Raw genomic sequence first — 26,142 nt, 5'->3', positions numbered from 1 at the left:
ATTCCTTACCTGAAAATAAGGAAAGCAAATTATACCGGATAAGTTATTTATTTGAATAATAAAATGTTTGCTATTTTGAGTAAGTCAAAGAGCTAATAGTTTTATCAGATTTTTATACATCATTATTTTGTCTCAGGGATAAACCCAATTAATTTGTTTTTAGGTTTGGCATGAAATAGTATTTTCCAATCATTCTTTTGTATCAGAAACAAATAAATAAAAAACAGAATTCAGCAATATATTTTAGGTAATTCTCTCTGGGCCACACATGACCGTCTCTGGTGACATCACGGTGACACTGGAGAACAAGAGGGGCTGGTAACTTATCCGACTAATTACGTTTTAAAAGAATCAGGTTGCAAAACAATGCAATACAAATAATGTACAGACAGTTTAACTTCTGAATGTAGAGGAGGAACTTTTATTAGGTAAAAGCAATGGACTTTAAAATGTTAACAAAAATAGCTGTATGTAATTAAAAAATTTCATTTAAAACAACATACAGAAAATAATCACATTATAATATGCACTTATGCCATTTATAATTACTGTAATTCATTACACGTGTGGTTAGTACAGTCAAAATCCAAACCATTTTCCTTAGCAAATCTAGTGTGATAAAAACATAAATCAAAAATTGTTTGTTGAATCATTTCTATTTTGATCTGGTTTCTTTCATTACTGGGAAGTTTTTCTATTTTCTATGTATTTTAGGAGGCCTGCAGTTCTCTTTGCTTCCTTATTTTCCCTAAAGAGATGAACTCTGGTGGGTGTTTAAACCCTAACACTTGTCTTAGTCTTTTGTCTTAAAGCAGTCATATATGTGGAAAATGTTTCGTCTGTTTGCAGAGTCTTAGGTAGCCCAGGCTGGCTTTGAATTCACTCTGTAGCCCAGGTCTGGCTCTGAACTTTTCTTGACCCTACCACCTCCCAGGTGCTAGGACTATGGGCAAATGTCACCATGCCTGGCCTTTGGCTTTGCTCTTTGGGGATTTTCCCTTTTTTCTCTTTTCTTCTCTATCCCTATTATCCTATCATGGTACACTCTTTCTCTGAGTTTTCAGTCAAAGTTTCTAGAACAGAAGTCTACCTTACTACCTCAGAGTTAAGATTTTCTTCTATTTTTAATAAAAAATGATTTTTTGAAGACAAGGTCTCATTATATAGCCCTGGCTAGCCTGGAACTCAATATGTAGACCGGGCTGGCCATGAACTTACAGGGATCAGCCTGCCTCTGCCTCCCAATGACTGGGATTAAAAGTGTGTGCCACTACATTTTTCAATTCCTAAGACAGGTTTCTTTGGATAACTTATTAAAATATTTGAAGAATTTTGCATGAAAACAAAGTAAGCATTTAAACATTTGATATTACACACACAAAAAAACAAAGCAATAAGTAATTAGTCACATAGTTAACAAAAAGTAAAAGAAAGTATATTCACAATAAGGAAATAAGATTCATTTGGTTAAGGAGTGTATGTGTAGTCAACGCCAGACTCAACTCTCACTGAATCCTCTCTTCAGTACAGGATTTTTATAAACATGTTATCATTTCCTTTAGTACTTAGTTTTATGTTGAGATTTGGAGATGAGCACGCCTACATGGCACTACACACTAGTTCTGAGACTAACAGGAGTTTATACTACACTATGGGGTTGTAGTGGTAACTTCAGAAGAAAACAATGATGTATGATTTGTGAAAATCTACCACTACTGAATAATAATGCTCCTCTGTCCTTCAAGACTTAGAAAGAGGCTTTGCTAATATTCACAAGCAAGTGTGTGACTGGTACACAGTGAGAAAAGGTCAGTGTTCCATTTCCATAATAGTTACAGTATCTTGTTAAAAACTGGCCTTGGATTTTCTTTCTCTGTACCCATCTCTCTTTACTTACATTCTACAGATATGTTTAGTATCCTTTTAAATTGCTTAACTACACTTCATAATATATAAGCTATAATTCTAGTTATTTTTAGAATGATGTATTTATGGAAATACATAATTATCTCCCTTTATAATGTATGTAAGTAGTCTAGCAAGCCCTATTATTCTAGATCCATGAAGATACATGACATAAAGTTTCATATTAGTGTAGCTTGAATCATTGATGTCACATGACTTTTACAGTCACTTTTCTTTAGCAGATTTCCCATAAGTACTGGGAGAGTCACCGTGAATCAGTTTTGTTACAAGGTGATTCCAAAGTGATCTTTATTGAGTTTTCTTGGATCTTTGCGACTGGAACTTTGGGGATGATGACGTTTGTCAGGAAGACAGAAAAGATGGTGCCACGTCAGATCTGATTTCCTGGGTCTGCATTTAAAGATTATCTGTTGAAGAATGATTCTTCCCCATGTCCTCTCCAAAGTCAGATCTGTCACTTCTCCAGAGGCTTAGAAGGCCCTACTGCACCACTGCCACACAGAAAAAGACAAAACTCAAGAAAAATAGTACAAGTGAACTGCTCTACAAGACAACATCATGCTTAGGTCATAGCATTTTAGCTTTGGCACAGAGTAGGAACCAGAGAACAGCTCCCAGAACTTGAATTTACTTCTCAAATGTAATGAATGCACTGTACCTTTCAAGTATGAAGTATTAATACTGATATAATTCTTCAAATACAGGCACCTTTTATCTTTATTACTCATATGACTTAAGGATGGCTGGGTAAGTCAGTGTGTGACAGATGGGACATCACAAGTGAGAGCAAAGGAAGTGCTTCCCTAAAAACGAGATCATTTACAGTGTTTGCTTAGAACAGACATCTGACCGACAGACAGATGTGATAGAGTTCAATGTTCATTGTTTTAGACTTTCCTCAAATAGTAGGTGTATATTCTGCAAATGAAAACCAAGTACAAACATGGCCAGGATTAGTCCCAGACCTGTCACTCCCCTAAACTGTCTCCTGGTATTGGGTAGAGTGATATTTTTGCATGAATGTTTTGCCCTAATATTAATATCTTAAAAAAAAACTCTTAAGATGTTTTTCTCACATTGGGGAACATGGATTCTCAGAATCCGTGTTTAAGTTTGCTTCAGAAACACTACTGAGGCTGGGCATACACTAGTGTTACTGCTGGCACTTGGGAGGTAGAGGTAGGAGTATTAGAAGTCAAAGGCCAGGCTGGGCTACCTGAGACGATGTTCAAAACAAAACAAAACCCTAGCTCTATTCTCTCACTTGGTAAGTGAGTAACCATGTATAAGCTGTTAGTTTAAGGAGAAAACACAACATTCTTTTAAGTATAGCTTAAAGGCTATATGTTTAACTTTAGTCCCCTTTCAAATAGGTCATTACAGATTATTAAGCAAAAAAAAAAAAAAAAAAAAAAAGACAGGGTTTCTCTGTGTAGCCCTGGCTGTTCTGGAACTCACTCTGCAGGCTAGCCTTGAACTCAGTGGTCTGCACATGCCACCATGACCAGCCTTTTTATTTTTAATTAAAAAATTCATATACAAAATTATTGATATTGGCTCTGAAAGTCTTGTTACCTTGCTCAGGTGCTAGCTTTTCTACTTCACTTGATCAGCACATTGACACGTTTGAATACAAACCATGTGCTGAACTGTAATCCCCACATCACCTCCTAGTTAGAATGGCCCTCTGCCCGCCAGTGATGTGTGGGTGGGCTTTGATAAAAAGAATATTACTAATTTACCTCAGTGATTTGGTTCTTCTGGATACAAGGAAATTAAAAATTTAAACTCAGTGCTAACTTCAATTACTTTTGAGTATGTATATACATATGAATGTTAATAAGTTGGTTCAAAATTAGTATGGATTTACAGTTGTTACTGTTATTTAGTTAATTTCTATTTACTAGCTGTCAGACAGATATATGAAAACCCTTCTCTTCTTGTCTTTAGAAAGAGCTAGGTTTCATGTTTTTATTGAGATCATACCCTTACCTAGAGTTTGACAGAGGGCAGTGACTAGCAGGCCACCTAAATGACTATATAGGTACCATTCACAGAACCTTCTCCACTCCATTCTTTTACTTAAACGATGATGCATATCGTTCTCCCACAAGTATCACTTATTTTGTTTTAAGTACTGCTAGACTGGGGTGGTTAAGTGAGGTCATCTCTCACTTCTTTGTAATAAGACTGCCTTTGAGGAGCTTGCCTGGAAATTGATACTTTCATAAATGGGATTATACACTGTAAAACTAACCAACTTTTGTTTTGAAGCAGATTCCTTTAGCAGAGCAACCGTATTATACCAGTGGGAGAGGGGGATTTGTTTGCTGGCCAAAGGAAAAATGAGTTTTCACGTCTACGAAGGAGAAAAGAGGAAACTGTTTGTTCTGTTATCTTGTCCTTTTTGGGGGGAAGATTTGCTCAAGTAATCTGACTTCTTCAACTCATTAGTTCCATAACCAATATGAGGAAAGAGGTTTGTGGATACACTAACACACAAAGTGGGAACAGAGTAGAGAAAGGGAAGCCCCAGACACAGACATGTGAAGTCTGAACCCAAACCAACTTTTAGCTGATTATTGGGCCTCCAAGGAACTAGCCATCCTGTCAAGTATTTAAATGAAGCAAAGTCAGCATGTCACATTTATGACTCTTTACAATCAAGTCTGGCTTTCTACTCTCACACTCTCCCTCATATTGTTCCTGAGGGCCCACTAGTACCGGCCACCTTACTTAAGGCACCACCGATGAAGATGACCAAGGGACACAGCCTCACACCATCTTTCTATGTGTCCTGTGCTGAAAGGCACTTCTTTGTAGATGGAACAGAACTTCATTACGGACAAGAATGTAGCCTAAGTCAAAGATTAAAGTGCAAACCCCAGGTCTGATGTATACAGTTTGTCCACTTTAGGGGAAAGTGTCTCTGAACCTTAGTCCCCCATCTGGAAAGTTAGTATACTTACCTCAAAGATGAGGCTTAATTAAAATTATGCATGCAAAACGCCTTAGTAGAGTACTGAAGCAATGGATGCTGGGACTACAGAGAGCCCATTACAGGCTGCAGGTTTTCCTAATCCGGGATGTAAACGTCAAATTCTTAACAGCAAGGATGCTGTCACTTGAGTTTCCTAGCACCCATGCTCGCAGCCCTAGTTTACTGAGCCATAGCTACCAAGCACTGAGGACAGGATCCTACAGATACGCTCCCCTTCCCTGCCACTACTTTGCAATCCTAGTTAATGGTAGAGAATTTTCCAATTTTATCACTGGGAAGCACTTGGGAAGGAGAGGATGGTGAACACATTTGAGGAGCTGATCAAAACAGATCAATGGATTGGAGGTGGGAGCTCTTTTTTTTTTTTTTTTTTTTTCCTTTGAGACAGTTTCTCTTTATTTCCTTTCTTTCAAACAACTCATGACAGGTTATCATATGGTCCAGGCTAGCCTTGGGTTCTTAATACTCCTGGTTTAACTTCCTAAATGCTGTGTTTATGTGACATCATATCCAGCTTTCAAGTCTTGATAACCCCAGTTATCAGGTATCAGGTCTGACAAACTCTTTAGCTATTTGCACATGTGCATGTTCTGGTCTTTTTCTTTTGGTACTGACTTACCCTTTGTCAATGACAGGCTTTACTTTCTAACATTAAACTATTATACTTGTTCTTAGTGATTTAAAATGAATACTGCTTAACCACTGAGAAAGTTACCACCACCTACCACCAGGCTTTTTGGGGCACATTCTTGGCATGCTCATAACCACTGAGAGTTGGGTATTTCATAGTTACATTTGGATTAGCCTAGTCAAATAGTCTTGAAAGCCTATACCTCCTCCTACAACTTCTATATATTGGTGTATACTCAAATTTACACTTTTTTTGTTTTATTCAGTTTTTTGAGAAAGTTTCTGTGTAGCCCTGGCTGCTTCCCGAGTGCTGGAATTAAAGGGGTACACCACCACACCCCACCTATGTTCATATTTTTGCTTTAAGCCAAGTCATGGGTTTTTCAAGCCCATTATTGTCCTGTCTTAACAAGCTGTTATTCATTAGTGTCTTTAATTTTTCTGAGACAGGATGTTATTACGTAAAAACCAATATAGCCCTGAACCTGTGGTAACTCTGAATATAGCCTAATTTCTTTGCATGCTGGGATTACAGGTATAAACTACCACACTCTGTTTAAATCTTTTACCAGTACCCTCTGGAATCCTTTCTTCTAATTAATTTTTTGCTCAGAGTCACACTGCTCACTGCTTCACATTAATTAAACATTTGCTAGAGCCCATGTTACCCATGTGGATCATTCTCTGAAATTTTCCACTTTAAAAATATGGAAAATTAACTGGGTATGGTGCTGCATTCTTGTAATCCCAGCACTCCCAAAGGAGGGTTAAAAGAACAGAGACTCCATTCCAAAGTTTCTTGAGCTATAAAGTTTCTTGAGGCCCCGCCTCAAGAAACAAAGAGCCTGAATGCTTTAGCTCACATCTTTATAGGACATGGGAGGCTAAGGCGGAGATCAGCATGAACTTGGGTGAGGAGTCACGATCCAAGGGAAAAAGAGAAAAGGGAAGAGGTTGAGTTCTAGTCTTGCTGTCTTGTTTCTACTTAAGTTCTGAGGTCTAGTCTTTACAAAAACAATTATCTGTCCACGCTGTAGTTCCAAGAGGGAAACTCCAGCACATAGCTAGAAGAGAATGGCTGCCTAGCATGTTGATGCTCTAGGTTGGTCTGAACCACCAGGGAAAAAGATCCAATTAGACTGTGGATTGTTTATTGAAATTCCAGAAATGGCCTTCAAATGAAAATTGTCACGAATAGAGAGAAAAGATACTATGCTTCTCTGGTTTCTCTTTTCCTCTCCAGGTCTGAAAACCTGGATCCTAAAGTGTATGAAGCATCAAAGTCAGAAACAGAAGGCAAATTCCATTCCGGCCAAAGGAGGTGGAGCTCTTCTGGGCCCTCCCAGGAAGGAAGGTGAGAGAGACTGGAGGAAAGGAAGCAGTGGCTGTTTTTCACTCACCTTAATTTCATATGCTAAGTAACTTTACCAGAGCCCTGCCTTGTTAAAGAAAATTTTACATGCTGCTAGGGAAAACCTGTGCTACCTGTGGCTTAATTCCCCAAAACCACATGTACTATGTAGTAATGAAACAGAAATCAAACATACCTTCTGAAGCATGTATCATAGCTGGGTGAAGCTAGATTATGTTTATGCGTTTGCTTGCTAATTTGTTAGTTGGTAACACATACTAAACACTAAATTAAGCCTCTCTCATGAAAGAGGATCCCTCCCTCAAAGAGGGGGGAATGACATCAACTGTGGGAAAACCTTTTCAACAGAAATTCTGACAGGAAAAGTGACCACAGGAAAACTGGGTACCCTCAGACACTGTAATTTGGACATTTCATTTGAGTTTGTCTCCTCTCCCTTTACACTATTCTTTGATGTCTGGCTTTGTTAGATTTATCAGACTCTTACTAGTAATCTAAACACACATCTCATATTTCATTTTCAGTTTTAAGTATTTGTTAATTATATCCAAAATATTTTTAAATGAATGTTTCCAGCTTTTTCTGTTAACTATGTGCCCCTGGGGGAGGGGGCAAAAAAGAAAACAAACCAGAACCAGCTCAAGATCTCATTTGTGTTTTGTGCTTCTCATGGTCACTTTTCACGGACTGTCCTGTGCATCCCTTTGTCCTTACTCGAACTCCAACACACGTCCACGGGTCTCCGAGCTCAACCTGGACTTTCGACTCACCCTGCACTAGCCAACTCTGCTCTCTGTTCTCTTGGCAACTTGTGCTCTTATGCAAAAAAAGCATGTGAAAATATGATTTGCATCTTAAAAATATCAGGAGAGCAAAGAGCAAAAAAGAGCAATGCGTTTCAACTGCTGCCCACAATCAATCATCCTTTTAAATACAGATGTTAACTAAAATCCCTTTCAGTATTAAGAAGGGTGTTCCAAGTAATTCACATTAAAAGGCATTCTATTCGATAGATGTGTTTATTGGTGGGTTATTTTGCCAGTGTTTTAGTTCACACGTAACTGATATAGACCCTGTCAACAACTAGCAATACAATTACTTTATCTGAAAAGTAGAAGCTTTTCCATTTATATGCTGTGATTATTTTACTGTCCTCAAATCTCGTATCTTTTACAGAAGGTGATATAGGAAGCATAGCAGTAAACTGTAATTTGCCACAACACATTTTCTCCAAGCCTTAGTGTAAGACACAACACACTTTGTGTACTCTACTTTTATAGAACAACCAGATTTATAGTTGATTTCTTTATTTTATTAGATTTATCAATATACATGGCAGCTTTTTCAAATCTCAGTTCCAAAGTAATTTTAAAAATGAAAAATCATTTTTCTTTAGATGTCATATTCCTAAAGAGCTATTAAAGTCTATTTATAAACAAAATAATTGATAAACTAACACACTTTAAAAATCAGAATATTTTTAAATTAAAATATTTTAATGAATACAAGATGTCTTTTTTAATTAACTATCATAGTTAAATTCATTATCACAAAACAGAATGGCTTATCCCCACTAATTTCTCAAGTGAGGCAAAGTCATTGGGATTTACACTTAATATAAGTTTTAAATGTGATTATTAAATGATAACATTTTATCAATTATAGGAAATGTTCATTTATAGGAGTTTCCTTAGGTCCATCAATCTCAGGCCAAGATTGAACCCATGTCAACCTTAAAGGTTAGATTCAGTGCACCTCACTTGCCTAATAAGTTTGTCAATTTAAGAATATAGATTTCATTTATAAGGGAGAACAGTAGCCACCCCACTATACATCTGACAAAAGCCCCCACAAAACAAAAAAACCAACAAAAAACCCCAAAAACCCAAAAAGCAAAAAAAAACAAAAGAAGTTAAAAACAAATAGGATAGTTTTAAATAATTATTTTAAAATTCTTTAAAAATTTAAGCAGGAATGGTCAATAATCTTGGGTTTAAAATTTCATAGGATAACTTTAAAATAAAAGTACATAGAAATAGCAAAGTCATTACCTTATTGATTAAAAAAAAAAAAAAAAAACCCAACCAAAAACTAGTTTTAATAGTCATTGAAGGGATAACAGCCACTTACAGTCTACATCAAAAAGTAATTTTAATGGTAGTTAAGAAAACTAAGAACAAAGAATGCTCTAAAAACCAACAAAAATGATAAACATTTAATGCCTAAAATATACTTAAGATCCTAAACAAAAACGTTCAAAGTAAAAGGGTCTTGAAAATTTCCCCAACACTTGTTATAAAATCAGTTCTAAATAGCTCATATCCTTTTTGCTTTGGTGTTCTGCCTAGCAACTAAACATCTGTACAGTAGAAACCCATCAGGTTCTTTTCAAATGCTTGGCATTATAATGTGATCTCATATCCTTCCTCAAATTAAACTTTGCTCCACATATTCCACATGTATACAGATGAACATCCATGTGCTGCTCCAATTGCTCATTATTTGGGAATATCTGAAAGCAGACCTGACATATAGTCTCACCACCAGACAAATGAGAGATCATATGCCGTACATGGTCATGTTTTCGGAAGTTTCCTTGATCACAAATGGAACAGACATACCTGGCCATGCCTTTGTGCATGTCATTGTGCAGACGCAACTGGCGCTCTCTTAAAAACTGCTTTCCACATGTCTGACAAACAAACTGCTTTTCTTTAGTATGAACAGTATAGTGCTCTCTCAAATGACAGCGCTGATAAAATCCTTTTCCACACAGATTACAAAAATGTTTTCGTCTGTGATCTCTTTCATTTTCTTCCATGATGGCACCCTTAAACATATCTTGGTCTAGGCAGCTAGACATATGTTCGACCACCAAATTTTCAGTTTCAAAACGCTGGCCACAATTAGGACATCGAAAAGGACAGGCAGAATGTTTAAATAACTGCTTTTTCTGGATACTGTTTATTTGGTAATGATTGTCTCTGAAATCATCTAGCATTTCAACAAACATGTCTCGTATCTCAGACTGCTCATCGGGGTTTTCTTCCATGTCCATTTTCTCGTCAGCGTTCCCTAGCCCATTCACGGTCAGATCCTGAGGCTCTCCACACCTCTGAGCGTGCTCCTGAAGCTGTCTGCCCTTGACAAGTATCTGTCCACATTTACCGCATGCACAGATATTTTCAATGTGCTTGGCTAAGTAATGGGATGACAGGTCCTCTTCAGTTATTGTGAGTCCACACAACTCACAGGACACATTCTCCGCATCCTCTTGTGTTGGGCTGGTGTTGTTGGGGGGTCTCATGTTCTCTAAACCACCTCTTTCATCCACACTGATGGACATCCGAGGCTTTAGGGTTTTCCTACCACTTTTTTTAATGCCAACATCTTCCTCAACATAGTATCTATAGAATGGCTCTTCGGGTTCATCCTCTAGCTCATCATTGTCAGTGGACTCGTTGCAATCTTTCTCAGTAACCTTAATAATGTTAAAGTCTTTCATGTCATCTGCAGGAATATCTTCTGGTTCCATCTTGATAATAATTCTTTTTGTCTCGGCAGCTCTACTTTTTTCTTCACCAGCCATTCCAGACTCCATGGTGCTTTTTCTGCTTCCAGTGGTCGAAGCTGAATCATCAGGCGCCTGGCTGGCGTCTTCTCTGTATTTGTCTGTCTGTGCAGAAAATGTTTTAGAAGAATCCTTTTCACCAAGTTCAGCTTTGATGTTACTATCTTTTCCATCTCTAATATCTACTATTCGGTGGTAAGCTCTTGTTGTATTTTGGTATGAGTGTCTGTTGGTACAGGTCAGCACATGTTCATCCAGTAGTTTTTCACAGCTGAAGCCAAATCCACAACTATCACAGGTAAAACTCCGTCCAAAGCGTCGTGACACGCGTTCCTTTGGAGTAGATAATTTGGACACAGAACTTTTTTTACACACATCAAACAGTGGCTCAGGAAAATTAGCCGACGGTAGAGACTCTTCATCAGGCTCTCTGTTATGTGGCGTATTCACCGTGGAACTGGGCTCCGCACACCACCTGTTGGCTTCATTGCCATTTCTAGCCACTGTGTCTTCATACATTCTCACCCCAAAAATCATCTTGCTGTTCTGTTTGCTGGAAGCAGAAGATGAACATTTTGAACTAGAACAGTCTGCGTCCTGTATATCTTCTAAGCAGTCAGGAACATTGTACAGCTGGAGGTAGTTCATTGCCACTTTGAACTGCTCAAAACTGGAAGGAGCCGTCATAATCTTTCCTAAATACATGAACTGCAAAATGAGATCAAAACACTCAGCGCTTATTTTCATGTTGCTGAGGTTCAGTTGGGCAGTACTATGCTGATGGTTCATGAAAAACATCCTAAAGTAGGAGCTACAGGCAGCTAGGACCGCTTTGTGTGCTTGGAAGTAAATGTCATCAATAGCAATGCAGCAGTCACAGAGAAAGCCCCATTCTCTTTGGTTGTTTAGCTGCTGCAGGACATAGCTGCTGTGACTGGGCTTTGCCATCTTCTATGGATTAGACCTATGTAAAATAAAAACACAACAGTCAGCTATCAGGAAGGCACTTTAAAAAGGACATTTTAGCATGATTTGACTTGGGTACTTTTGCTATTACAATCAAAGCATGGTTTTCTACACTAATGAAACAAAAGCTGGCAATTTTAAGTTTGAAGATGAAAATACCTAGCCACTGAGTCAGTTTTCTCATATTGAACAAAAGAAATCAGAAACAAAATCCTTAATATTTTTTAAATTAAAAACAAATCCAAACCCAAGATCTCTCAGTTGGTAGAGTGCTTGTCTTAGAAAGCCAGGCTGACGTGTCTAGTGTTGGGCTGAGGCAGCCTTTAGTCCCTTACAGCCAAACCCAGGAGGCAGAGGCAGGTAGGTCTCTTAAGAATTCCAGACTAGCCTGGTCTACAGAGTAAGTTCCAGGCCAGCCAAGGCTCCTCAGTAGGACCTTGTATCCACACAAACAAACGAGGAAGCTCGAGCACTACCAGAAACCATAGATGTGGAACAGCTAGGCATGGGCAGACCCATGAGACCTGCTACAACTGGCTAGCACACTTGGGAAGTGCCAAGCTAACGAGAAACCATCTCAAAGAAACAAGGTAGACAGCACCCAAGGAATGACACTCAAGGTTGACCTCTGGCTTCCACACACGTGCACACACATGTACACAACACACACACACACATGCCTCTGTACAAAAACGAATATGCACACAAAAATTGTCTTTATCCTAAAGGAAAAACATAATAAATCTGAACGAGACCAGACATTAATTCAAAAGATACAAACAACAAAAGTAAATAAAACAGCGTGTGTCTGTGTGCGCCATATACATTCAGGAGCCTAGGAGGTCAGAGAGAGCGGGAGAGTCCTTGGACCTGGAGTCACAGGTGGATGAATGAAAGTGCCTGTGAGTGCTGAGAGCCCAACCAGGGTCCTCTGCAATAACATAAGCCATCAACTGCCAAGCCACCTCTCTAGCCCCCCACGGAGTTTTGCAAGATCCTGAAACTCACTCTACATAGCTCAGGCTAACCTCAGGACTCAGAATTCTTCTTTAGCCTCCTGAATGCTGGATTACCTGTGAACCGCTACATGGGGTTAAGAACTCTTTTAGATAAATACATGAATCTTTTAGATAAACGTATGCAATTTTATAATGTTATATTATACATATATATAACATCTATAAATGTTACAGATGAAGTTACATATTTGAAATAAAGTTATACATTTAAAATAAATTTCAAAACAAATGAGGAGGGAATGAAGGCCATGGATAATATAAAACTGGCTGTGTTAATAATTATTGAAGCAGGGCCATTGTGTTTCATTTTTAATTGCTTGAAACTTTTTCCAGGAAAGTTTACTAGGGATAGAGAATGGCTTAGTAGTTAAGAGCATTTGCTGTTCTGTAGATTTATGTTAAGTCAATACATGTCTGGACAGTGGAGAGGTAGATGGTGAAAAGGGAGGAAAATGGAAGAGGAACAGGGATTGAAAAGAAATCAAGTTGGAGCTGGGGAAAGCAGACTCAGATCCTGGTGGCTGTAATCAGGCATATGTAGACATAAATATTTAATATATATATATATGTAGATATAAATATTTAAAGGGCTTCTATTGGTCTTTATCTCATATGGAAGGGCAGTTTGTATCTTTGTCTATTGGATATAATCTTACTGTGTAGAGGGTTTGTGAATTGAGAATCTATTATATAAACCCATTTGAAAAGTTAAAAAATAATCTGGCTTATCTCTTTATCAGCCCCCCCATCTCACTCCAAGGTGCTGTGTAATATGGAGCCCTGCATACTGTCACTCAGACTGCAAGCCGCCCTATCCCCACATTCCTTTCCCAGGCAGTTCACTCCACCCGCCCTGGTGCTTCTGCCCTGGCGTGTTTCTTTATCCCACCGCCCGGCACAAACATGACTCTAAGGCCCGACAGCTTTTCATGCAGGTTTACATATTACATTCTCAATCCACAAACCCTCTCTACCATAAGATTACATCCAACAGATAAAGATACAAACTGCCCTTCTATATAAAATTAAAGACCTATAAAATCCTTAAAATATTCATAGCTACCTAGCATCAATTAAGTCCACCTGGATCCAGCTCATTCTTCGCGAGCTCCATCTTGATCTCCTCCAATCTCTGTTCCCCCTCCTACCGTTCCCCCTCCTACCGTTCCCCCGTTCAATCATGTATCGCTTTAATGGAAATCTACACTGTTGTTACAGAGAACCCACATTTGTTTCCCAGCACCTACATGGCAGCTAGCAACCATCTGTAACTGCATTGCCAGGAATTCAGTGCCCTTTCCGGGTCTCTATGGGCAGTGCACACATGTAGTACACAAGCACACACACAGACAAAATACCAACACACATAAACTAAAATAAAAATCTTTTAAAAATAAAGTTCTATTAAAGAACCTGCTGAGCTTGGTGAAATAAGTCCCTAGCAGTTGGGTGGATCTCTGTGAATTCCAGAACAGCCAGGGATATACAGTGAAAGTCTCAAAAAAAAAAAAAAAAAAAAAAAAAAAACACCAGAAGAGGGCATTACAGATGGTTGTGAGTCACCATGTGGTTGCTGGGGATTGAACTCAGAACCTCTGGAAGAGCAGTCAGTGCTTTTAACTGCTGTGTGATCTCTCCAGCCCCCAGAATACTTCGTTTACTATTCACCTTGTAGTGAAGGGCAAAAGAAGCAACTGGTATTTGGAAAGACAGTATGTATATGCCTTTATATTGTAAATTTTCTCCTTCAGTTAAAAAAATTTGCTTAGGGGCTGGAAAAGTGGCTCAGCACTTAAGAGCACAGGCAACTCTTCCAGAGGATCCAGGTTCAATTCCCAGTACCCATACAGCAGCTCACACCTATCTGTAACTCTTGTTCCTGGGCTCCCGACATCCTCACAGACATAAATGCAGGCAAAACACCAATGAACATAAAAAACAAAACAAACAACCCAAAACCCTGCATACTTACACAGTGAGTGAGTACTTATATGCCAGGCATACATTGTACTTATATGGTAGTTTAACTCAAATAGTACGTAGACCTCTCTGTAATTTTTCAACATTGACAGACAGCATAATTATTAATATAGTAAGTTAACTTTGGGTAAAAGAGAAAATTTTAAATCCTAAGGTTCTATTATATTATAAAGCAAAAATAAAAGCCAACTTAAATGTAGACATAGCATATACCCATAAATCAAAGACTGAGACAGGAAGGTTTTGAGTTCAAGGCCAGCCTAGATGACAGTCTCAGGCTAATCAGGTGCATATAGTTGGACCCTGTCTTTTGTTTTATTTTGTGTATGTATGTTTTAAAGAGGTTAAAAAAAAAAGAGAAAAGTTTTCTAAATTTTAGACTCAAATTTAGTGTGTGTCAATAAAACTTAAAAAAAAAAAAAATCAAACCCAATGAGCTAGAGAGATGGCTCAGTGGTTAAGAGCACTGACTACTCTTCCAGAGGTCCTGAATTCAGTCCCCAGCAACAACCATCTGTAATGGGATCTGATGCCCTCTTCTGGTGTGTCTGAGGACAGCTATAGTGTAGTCATATACATTAAATTAATTAGTTAAAAACAAACAAACCCAACATCCATAACAAGTTGCTCAGTGAAATAAAATATTCATTCTCTTATTTTTTTTGAGACAGGGTCCCTCTATCCCTGGCTGTTCTGGAACTTGCTAGGTATACCAGGCTGGCCTTGAATTCACAAATACTACTCCTACCTTGAGACTCCTACCCCACCCCCCAAAGTGCTGGGATTAAAGGTGTGAGCTGCCAAAATGTAGCTCTAAAATCTTTCTATCTCTGTAATAGTAATCAAGAAAACACCAAACCCACTTATTTCTCCTTGCTTTCATCTTTCCTCACAGATCAACTATTGATCAGATATGCTATTGTTCAAGCTCTCTGCTATACACAACAGGCCCATGCTGTTCCCCTCTTGCTCCTTCCCTACCAACTCCTCTGTCAACCGAGTTCCCTAGGAAGAGATGAGGCTTATGAAATGAAGAAGCCACTGTGTCTCCTGGAATTCAAATCAAGTGTTTCAAAAGGTAATAAATTTCAAACCCATGTCTCAGATGTTCACAGCTAAACTGAGGGAAGATGTGCCTAAAGACATGTTCAAGTACTTGTTCAAAGACATCCATGTTATCCATGAGAGTTAATTACACTAAGGTTAGCCCACTAGACTTTAAAATATATTGATAAAGAAGCCTGGCGGGATGGCACAGCAGTTAAGAGGACTTGTTACTTTTGTAGAAGACCCAGGTTCAATTCCCAGCACCTTCATGGTACCTTACAAACCATTCATGCCCTCTTCTGGCTTCCCAATGCACCAAAAAGGCATGTGTTCAGAGTCACATGTGGGCAACTCACTAGTGCACATAAAACTAAAGAAGCCTTAAAACGTTTTAAAAAGAAAATATATTGATATATTAAGGTGCAGAAACAAGTTATATTACAACTAGAATTATATAAAACAAATATACAAGTGCAAAGGTAAGAACATATAGAACTGTACTGACTCAAGGCCATCTTAATAAGGGTAAGATTTTGAGGTTACTAGTTATTCTACTGTAAGATTCACAGAAAGATTTAATTAAAAATAAACAAGCAAAAAGGATCAAATGCTCTAAAAGACTTTCTAGTAATAACAGTTATTGGAAACTGAAACAAACCAGAGTGGAACCTAGCAATGCCCTCACAGATCAGGGATGAAATTGAGTAGGGCAAGCAGGGGTGGAGGTGGGAGGAGGGGCTCTCCTGCTCGCAGATCATGCAACCTACTTACACTCATTTGCCCGTGTAGTAAGGTTGGAATAAGCAATGACTCTAATAACAAACACAAAGAATCACACAACTAATGTGTAAAATGTGGCGTTGGCCATATGATAATGAATGGAAAAAATACCGGTTGCAACGGTGGCAATGTTTATCTGAGCACCAGAAAGCAAATCTAACTAGGTAAGTTTCCTTCCAAGTAAAAGGACAGAGTCAAAAACTCCAAGATCCCTTCTAAGCTAAATGAAAAACGCAGATTTGGTAACCAACAGAAATGAACATAAACAGAGAAAGCCAACTACATACATATAAAGCTATAATCACCTTTCTACCAGTGAAAACTCACATACTCTGCATTAACTCAAACAAACACTACTCAAATAAGTAGCGCCTCTAAAGCACTTTGATGCACACTTGTTTATTCAATAAATCAGAAACTGCATACACCGCTAAACCTAGCAGCGGCACAGGTATCCTAAAGCCCAAGAAGAGGTAGAGAAGTTTTCTTCCCTAGATTATGAATTTCACACAGCATATAATCAGGAAGTGCCCGCTCTAAGAAAGGCAGCATGCTGTGCTGGAGAACAGAACCCTCCAATGGCAGGTGTAAACCCCATGTGTCCCCTTCCGGTCTTCCACCCTACTGTGAGACATAGAAAGTAGCTTTCCTTCAATTCTAAAAAGCACATTCCTTCAATTTTAACTCTTGGGAGGCAGAGAATGAAGGGTCCCCCGGTTTCAGGCTAGCCTAGTCCGTAGGGCGTTCCAGGACAGCAAGGTCCCCATCCCCCATCTCCCCTAAAAGAAACTGTATTCAGCATTTACTTTCATTAAACAATTTCATTCAAATTCCAAAAAGGTTGCTTTCTTTTTAATTTTTTTATTTATGACTTATAAGGAGATGGCTCAGTGATTACTGATGTGAACTAGGTACTAGGACCATAGACAAGTATTCCTATGGTATACCTTAGATGGTATTAAAACTTGCTTGCTACTATTTATTATCTAGCACAGTCTGCAAAGACCATCAACTAAGGACTGGGTATGGGTCCTGAATTCAGGTGCTATTGCAAAAGTGCTGAACCTCATCTAAGTATCAGCTGTAATGTGGCTTTATCTGTCTTTACTGACAAGTTTCCTAAGGATACTATGAAAGCTCTTAAAACAAACAAAAAACTGGGCCCCTTGGTGTAAGCTGTCCTCCAGCTATTTGTAGTAGAGGATGACCTTGAACTTCTGCCTCCCAAACTCTAGAATCACAGCCCTGCACCACCATGGCTGGTTTACTAAGTGCTTGTGACAAAACCCAGGACTTCAGGCATGCTGGGTAAGCACATTTGTCAACAAGCTATACCCTCAGGCTTGTAAAAGTTATTTTAAGGAAAATTTTCACTGACATAGTAAAATTTGAGGAATGATTTTCTCTGTGGATAAATCTCTTGAATGGTAATTAACAGGTTTTGCCTGATTATATGATAAGGGTGTATAAATACATACATAAAGCAGTGGTGGCATGCACCTTTAATCCCTGCAGTTCCACACCACAGGGCTACACAGCCATAGAGAGAGAGAGACACTTGTGGAAATAACCAGTTGTAGAGATTCCTCAAGATAAAAGGTTTTTACTCTGAGCCACTTAAGTGACAAACACGAAAATTATTCACTATTTAAACCAGGCATTCTGGCTAGCTATTAAATTCAGTACTTAGTACAGGAAGTTCTGAATTTATAATTGGAAAATGTTCCAAAACTTATTTTTAAGTTATTTGGAACCTGAAACACACATTCCCATAGAAACAATGCTATAAATGGTGGCGCAATTTTGTGCTCACACCCAAAAGTCTGTTAAAGCCACCATGTGCCCGGCATTAGTCTTTACAATGCTGTAGTATGCTGTGTCATTAGCACTCACGGGTCTAAGGAGCAGTATGGTACAGTTATGCCCACTATACGGAGCCCTCAAGGGCAGGGACAATGCTTAAAGGCCTTAGTGTTCTTGTGCTCAGCAGTCTCCCTACATGGCTGGCACTTAGCGCATGTTTGTTAAGTGAAAGGAAAAAGAAAAACCGTCCTGGAAACAAGCACTTACTAGACATGGGCACCAGTTCTGCCCACTCAACAACCCCAGGAACCTTCCCACCCTTGAATCCTACGTCTCAACCACCGAAGCAGGACAGTCACATTCAGCCAAGGACTCTTGCATTAACTAGCAACAAGTGTTTTTGGCAGTCTCATTTTTAAAAGTTGATGTCATCATACTGAACACAATTTATAAAATTTCATGAAAAATCAAGCTCAGTTTACTGCTTTGCAGATCAGAAAGCAAACCCAGGCTTTAAGAGAATGGTTGTCAACCTTCCTAACACTGCGACCCTTTACTACAGTTTCTCATGCTGGGGTGACGCCCAACCACAAAGTTATTTCTACTGCTACTTCATAAGTGTAATTTTGCTACTGTTATGAATCATAATGTAAATATCTGATTTGCACGATATTTGTGACCCCTGTTAAAGAGTCGTTAGACCCCCCACCCCCACCACAAGGGTCCCAACTCACAGGCTGAGAAACTGCTCTAAGAGGTTAAGCAACATGCTCAGTTACACCTACTTTCGGTGGCTGTAAGGGTCTCTGTCCTCCTTAGTGTAGGCCCCTCCTGTTACCAACAGCGTCGGTGACTGCACCACCTGACCTCTTCTCACCAGTAGTCCTTGCCGAATGCAGGAACTGCTCACACCTATTCAGAACTCAACACTGCTGCTCCTTGGCTTGTCTGTTTCTGTTCCCCTGGTCAAGCCAACAGTTGTCACTTGTAAAATGCTGATCTGCTGTCCACCATTTTAATCTCAGATAGGCTGTGAAACAATCTACATAATTTACTTCTTTGAGGCCCTGTTACGTACTATGTAGAAGGTAACCAAATTGTCTTTTGGCTTCATGGCAGGTCAATGGATAATGTTACCAACTAACGGGAACGAGCCATTTCTGTAGTTCAACGGATGGAGTTTTGAATTCTGCTTTCTCTCTGGTATAAGATAAGGTGTTTTACATATCTATTTTTAACCCCTCTATACTAGAGGCAGTATAGCCATGTTCTCAACACTAGAGGGCAGTGTATGCACCTCTGACCTAAATGCAGCTACACCAAGTTGGTGCCCCAGCACATGACATTTGTATTGTTAGAGTTTATTTTGTAGTATTTTTACTTATTCCAAAATATTGGCTCTTCGAATTCCCACTATCTGCTGCAACCGTTAACACCTGGAAGGCAGGCCATTTTAGGACTTAAGTATCCAGTGAAAGCTGCTGTATGACCTCTCAGCAGAGCCTGCAAGTCAAGTGCAGTATACGGTTTCCAGTTCTTGCTGTTGGTTCTAACCAAATCTGAGAAAACGTTTTTCTTTTTGGAGAAAGGGTCTCCCTCTGTATATTAGGCTGGGCTCTAGAGATCAGCCTGCCTCTGCCTCCGAGTGCTGTAAGCAAAAGATGTGTGCTACCACAGCCATTAAAACGCCAACACTGTAATTATTATAATTAAAATGAATGAAATAAAACCAACAGGAAGTACCAGTAAAAAAGATTTGCTGTAAACATACTTCCATTCCTAAGTCTTACATCTCTTAAGACTTTCCCCATCCTAAACCATGTGAAAAGTGAAAGCCTTCCTTATTTCATACCCCCATTCCTTTACTTAGAAACCATCTTGGGGGACCTCTCCTGACTTAGGATGAGGCAGGCACCTCTTTTCTGTGCAGTAAAAGCCTGCCTATGAGCCACAGGGAGACAAAAGATGGATCATCTAAACTAGAGGTTGTATGTTCCTTGAGACAAAGGTGTGTCAGGCATTATTGCAACACCTGTCTTCTAGTAGCTGCTCAACATTTAACTGGTATTTAATGGGGTTTTTTCAGGTAATAAATGTTGAACTAGGCGAGCCTTATTTTATTTTGCTTATTGGTTTTTGCTTATGGCTATCACTGAAACTTTATAGTTGTCAGTTTACAGGGCCTCTTTCATACATCAGTGTACAGATTCTTACAACGCCCTGAAACAGGCTTTTTAATTATCCATGTTTTGTGAATGAAGAAAACATGTGCAGTAGTTAACTACCCATCTTGTAAACAGAAGCTGGGGCTGAAACCCTAACTCTTGATTCAAAATGCAGGGTTTCAGTTTCTGTAACCCAGACAACACTTTGGGTATGATTATTCAGTGAAACACCCCTCTGGAACATTCTAAGCCTCCCACAGTCACATTTTCCATCACTTTGAAAGTTCCCATCATTCTTGCTGTCTTATCTTCCAGCAAGCAGAATGCACCCCCTTCCCCATCTCCTTTTCCATCTGCTGACCACCATGCCCATCCCCACTGCTGGCAATTTCAAGTGAGAAGAAGCTCTTCAGTTAGCTCTTAAAAGGACAATATGCACCTCACACAGGAAACTCATAGAAAATATAATGAGCAATTTACTATTTTATTTATTTGGTGACAGGGTCTCACTATGTAACTGGCTGGAACTATACATACTAGGCTGGCCTTGAACCCACAGAAATCCACTTGCCTACCTTCTAAGTGCAGGGATTAAAGTCATGTACACCCACACACTACTATTCTTTACTTTTTAATACTCATATTTTGCAGTGCTGGAGACTGAACCTAGGGCTTCAGGCATGATAGGTAAGCACTCTCCTACTAAGTTATATACCTCCAAGCCTTCAAATGATTTTGAAAACAATTTATATTCACATAGTAGTGTTTTTAAAAAGCACATCTCCTCACCCCCTCCCCCCAAAAGCAGTTGGTGACACATGCCTTTGATCACAGCACTTGGGAGGTGGAGACAGATGGATCTCTGAGTTCCAGCACAGTCAATGCTACAGAGAAACCCCCATCTCAAAAAAAGCAGCATGTCCTCAACACCTTCAAGCACCTACTGTGATTACATCTGCATCTGCTATTTTGGAGCTTTACTAGGAAATGGACTTCCCAGCTCATCTTCCTTGCATACACCAGGCTACGTAGTTTTGTAATGACTATACAGGACAAAATATCAGTATACTTAGAAATTACTTTAAGGGCTGGAGAGATGGGTCAGCGGTTAAGAGCACTGACTGCTCTTCCAGAGGTCCTGAGTTCAAATCCCAGCAACCACATGATGGCTCACAACCATCTGTAGTGGGATCTGATGTCCTCTTCTGGTGAGTCTGAAGACATAGTGTACTCATATACATAAAATAAATAAATCTTTAAAAAATAAATCCTTAAAGAAATTACCTTAAATATGTAAGATGCCAAATGTGGGTGGAATTCAGGCTAGTCTTTGCACTTCCCCACCCCCCACACCATAACTTCAAACAGCAGGTTACTCTAGCATTACTCTAATTTCCTTTCTACCAGGTTTCTCTTGCAGCTTAGGATGCTGATCACGAGGAACCCACACCATTACAAAAAGGCACAGGAATATCTTGGCCGTGGTCTTTGTGGCAAGTGTACCTACTCATTCCCACCGATAAGCTGAGAAGCTCTATCCACTCAAAGGGTTTGTTTTAATGAGCGTAGTCTGCATAAATCAGATAACAGATTGCCCACCAAGGTGAACTGCATTAGAACTAACCTAAAACTGCAGCCCTATTAAATGTAAAAACTTTCACGTAAACTTACAGAAAATGATATCAGCTCAATGCAACCCCCCCAACACCAATTCTCAACAGTCTGAGTTATGAGAAGAAAGCATGAGCCTGTGACTGGGAACAGGCCAGGGTGAGGCACACACAGTAAGATGCTCTGATGCTGTTTTTAAACAAGGGATTGATTGTCTCAAGTGATTATCTCTAGGGAGTGATTGTCAGTTTTGTATTTTATGTACTTTAGAATTGTCTGAACTTTTATAAAGAGCATGCACCTTTATCATTGAAAAAGTATTCCACTTTGAGGAAAAAATAGGCATAAATAACTTAATTAGGCTCATATAAAACATCAATAGCAAAGCATTTTCATTATTTTATAACCAGAGACACTACAAGAAACTATGAAAAAATACTACAGAGACCCAAGTGAACTTCAAACAGATGTTTTACATATTTAACCCTCCCAAGACAACAGACTGCAGCTTAAAAATATTTTTTCTGCATTCTAACACAAACCTTTTCCCCCTTCTTTTAGGCAAAGGCCATGTCCTGTGTAAAGAAAAACAGACCTTAAAAAAAAAAAAAAAAAAAAAAGCAACATTTTTTTTTCCTGAATGATGTTGCAAGGAGCACTGGATACTTTGAAAAGACCCCCAGTTGTACCAGAAAGTGACAAAGGCGGAGGAATGAGGAGGCAGAAGGTACAAAGAGTTGGCAGCTACCATGAAATAAAGACACTATGTCATGAGCCTGCGTGGCAGCAGGAGCCTTTGATCCTAGCACTGTGGATGCAGGGACAGGCACATCTCTCAAGAGTTTGAGACCAGCCTGGTCTACAGTTTAGGTGACCCACAAGGTCAGAAGCCTGGTGTGGTGGTACAGGCCTGTTATCACACCACTGGGTGAGAGGTTGAAGCAAGAGGACGGAAAGCTAAGGCTGGCCCTGGACCAAACGGTGAGAATCTAATTTTAAAACACAAAACAAAAGAAAACATAAAACAGCCACCATGGTGGTCCATGCTTTTAATCCTGGAGTCCAGGAGGCAGAGGCAGGTGGATTTCTTCTGCCTTTAAGGCCAGCCTGATTTACACAGTAAGTTCCAGGACAGCCAGGGATACACTGAGAAACACTTGTCTCAAAACACCAAAAACCAACTTACAAGGTCAGGAAGCTGTGCTCATGCCCAGGTTAAAAATGGGCTCTTTTTCCTGATAAGGATGCAGCCGAAATGGTGCAAACCAGTAGGCATGTGAGGAACTGGAAGAACACAGCCAGCTGGAAAGACTGCTCAACCAGGTTTTACTTAGCATCATGAAAACTGAGGCTTTGGGTTTTTTTATTTTAATTTCTAACTATGTATATGTGGGGGAAGGGTGTGCCCAAGAGTACAGCTGTCCGAGAGTCCAGAAGAGGAAATGAAGTTACAGGTAGTTGTGAGATGCCTTGTATGGGTGCTGGTGTCAAACTTAGTTCCTCTGGAAGAAAAGCAAGAGCCCTAGGGCTGGAGAGATGGCTCAGAGATTAAGAGCACTGACTTGATCTTCCAGAGGACCTGAGTTGAATTTCCAGCAACCACATGGAGGCTCACAACTATCTGGAATGAGATCTGATACCCTCTTCTGGTTTGTCTGAAAACAGCTATAGTGTACTTATATAAATAAAGTAAATAAATCTTAAAAAAAAAAGCCCCAAGTTTTGTGTTTTGAAAAAAGGGTTTTGCTATGCATGCCAGGTCCAGGCTAGCCTCAAACTCCTGATCCAAAGTCTTGAAGTGCTCAGATTATAGGTGTGTACAACCACACTCTGTAAAACTGCTCTCCACGGAGAAATCCTAGTGTTAAAATGAGTGATCATGGCTATAAAACAACACTGCACCGTAGAAATTCTAAGTATTAACCTTCCGAAATGCCTCTCACCTCTAGTCTACTTTAGGTCCGTCTACTTCTTTAAGAGGAAGAAAGCCCATGTAGCTCTAATGCCGCTCAGTATTACTGTGACTCTGAGTTAACAACAGCAAGTGATTCAAAAGGGAAGTTTTACAGTTCTGGGCGACTGATCAGCCATCCATCATTCGCTTCGGCCTCTTGTACCTTCATTTTCCTCACTTGAAGTGACGAAATTCCAGAAAATATATTTTATACCTTTTTAAAACCACGGTTGCTTTAAAGCTCTCATAAGAACGACATCGTTTTCCCCAATCGACTTCATGATGCCTCAAACTTCGGCTAAAGAAATTAATTCTAAGTGATCTTGGAAAGTCTCAGAACACGCCTATCACCTCAGAATCTAGGATTTCCTGAGTCAGGAGAACTCCTGGGCAACCTAGCCAGACCTTGTCTCAAAAAGAGGGGGAAAATGATTGGAACGCTTTGTGGATTCCAGTGTCAAAGGGAAAAATGTTGCCGCAGCGATACATACCGTACGGAAATACATTCTGACCAGTGGAGAATCTACGTGTACCGTCACAGCGACACTCGATTTAGGAACATGATCACACACATACAAATACCTTATCCCCAGAAAACAAGGACTTTCATTAACCTGTTCCAGACACGTCCGAGTTGGAAAATGTCTTGTCAACCCCTCGGATCACGTGGACGGGTGGCTAAGGTGGAAAGGGAGCCTGGGAGCGGCGGCTGAGCTCAGATCCACGCCTGCACGCTTCAGCAGCAAGGACTCCAGATCGCCACCCAACTAGCTCACCGCCTCCACCAGAACTTCTACTTGTAAGCGCCCACCACTGGAGGCAAAAAGCACTTTCTTCTCGGGACTCGGGGGGGGGGGGTTGAATCTTGTACACTGAAAAACCCCCAAACCCCCGAGACCTACCACTTTGGACCCGAACAAAAAGCGTGTGTGCTGAGGAGCGGGGGTGGGAAAGAGCGAAGCAGGAATCCGCGCGGTCCAGCCGCCTCCTCCCTCGGAGCGCGCCCAAGTCTGCGGCCTCCGGCTCCGGGACGCTCCCCTCCCACCGGCCGCCCAGCCGCAGCTGGAAGTTAGCGAAGCGCGCTCTGGGCCCGTCAATCAAGCGCGGCCTCCCGCCTCCACCTCCCCTCCCCCAACACACCACAAAATAAAATAAAAGGGAAAAGAAGTAATTTGGGAAGTCCTCTGGAAAGGGGATTCGTCCGGGACCCGGGGAGGCCGCGCGCACCGGACTGACGGCCGGCACCGAGCAAAGCCGCTCGGCAGCCCCCCGCCACCGGCTCCTCGCCGCGCGCTCTCCACGCTCCGGTTCCCCGCACCGGTCGGCGCCGCCTCGGCCACGCACTCCGCCAGGCCCGTGGCCCAGCTCCGGCCAAAGTTGCGCAAATAGCCCCGACGACTGGCAGATACTCACCGAGCGCGGTGGGACGCGCGGCTGCGGAGGTTTTATGGAGTTTAGGGCAGCGGGGCCGCGGGGAAGGCGGGCGGAGGCGAGGGGCCGCGGGCTGCAGTTGACGGCGCGCGGCGCTCGGCTGGGCTGCGCCGAGACACTCCGGCTCTGCCAGGGACTGCGCTGCAACAAAGGACTTCCGCTGCCGCACAGCCGCGCCTGCCGCACCGCACTGAGCCGGCCCCGCTTACGCGGCGACTCCGGGTCTGCCCACCAGTTCGCGGCGGCGTCCGCCAGCCTTCCCCTCCCTCTCGCCCGCCCACCCACTCCGTTGCTGGCGGCTAGGGGCACCCGCGGTCGCCTGTTGGTTGCAACAAGTTTCTGCGTCGGGCCGGGGAGGCTGGCACTGCCCGCAGCGCGGGCGCCCGGGAGGCGGCTGGAGCAGCGCTCTCGCCCCTCTCCCCTGGGTCGGCTTGGCCCTCCTCCTGTTTGCACAGCTGGACGCCACTGGGATCCTCCCGACTCCCCCGGGGCTGGATGCTGATCGTCCTCTGCACAGATGTCAGACCCCGGCCCCGCAGTTGGACCCGCCCCCGCGCTCCACCCTGGACGATTTGGGGGGGCTGACACCCTCGTCCCGTCCAGCCAGAAGCCTGTCCGCTCAGGGTCGCCTGTTCCCTGTACCCCCCGACTTCTCGTGCGGGCCCGCCGGCCTCGGGCCTGACTCACTTCCCCCGCCATGCCCCGCCCGGCCCGCCTCCCTCCCTGACTCTCGCCGCATGTGGCCGCCTGCCCCGCGCCCTTGTCCCCCTCCTGCGCCATACGCCGGTGTATCCTTGCCCGTCCCCCCACCCTGGGCCGAGGGGCACCCGTGCTTTTGCACACGCCGGGAAAAGTCCCCGGGTCACGCTGAGACGTGTGGGGAGCC

General features: G+C 41.4%; 1 protein-coding gene across 2 annotated transcripts; it reads right to left on the bottom strand.

Moving 5' to 3' along the window:
* Positions 1 to 434: 434 nt before the first annotated feature.
* ZBTB1 (zinc finger and BTB domain containing 1) lies at positions 435 to 25,516 on the bottom strand. 2 transcript variants are annotated; one of them, XM_080923094.1, is made up of 3 exons: positions 25,239 to 25,516; positions 9,551 to 11,464; positions 435 to 2,417 (listed from the first exon to the last, which is right to left on the bottom strand). In XM_080923094.1, exons 2-3 carry the CDS (start codon positions 11,446 to 11,448, stop codon positions 2,381 to 2,383), a joined length of 1,935 nt encoding a protein of 644 aa, XP_080779220.1. In that variant the 5' UTR covers positions 11,449 to 11,464; positions 25,239 to 25,516; the 3' UTR covers positions 435 to 2,380. The 2 variants fall into 2 exon arrangements, with proteins under 2 accessions (XP_080779220.1, XP_080779219.1); XM_080923093.1 differs by lacking the exon at positions 435 to 2,417 and having other exon boundaries at positions 9,056 to 11,464; positions 25,239 to 25,513.
* Between the last annotated feature and the right edge of the window lie 626 nt (positions 25,517 to 26,142).

Source organism: Micromys minutus (genome assembly GCF_963924665.1).
Source record: "Micromys minutus genome assembly, chromosome: 1".
In the NCBI taxonomy this organism is placed as follows: domain Eukaryota; kingdom Metazoa; phylum Chordata; class Mammalia; order Rodentia; family Muridae; genus Micromys; species Micromys minutus.
Note: the sequence above shows the minus strand (reverse complement) of the source record. Positions and strands in the feature narration are given on the sequence as shown.

What these genes read in the sequence shown, in the direction of transcription:
- ZBTB1 (XM_080923093.1), bottom strand. Translation starts at nt 11,448, where the DNA reads ATGGCAAAGCCCAGTCACAGCAGCTATGTCCTGCAGCAGCTAAACAAC.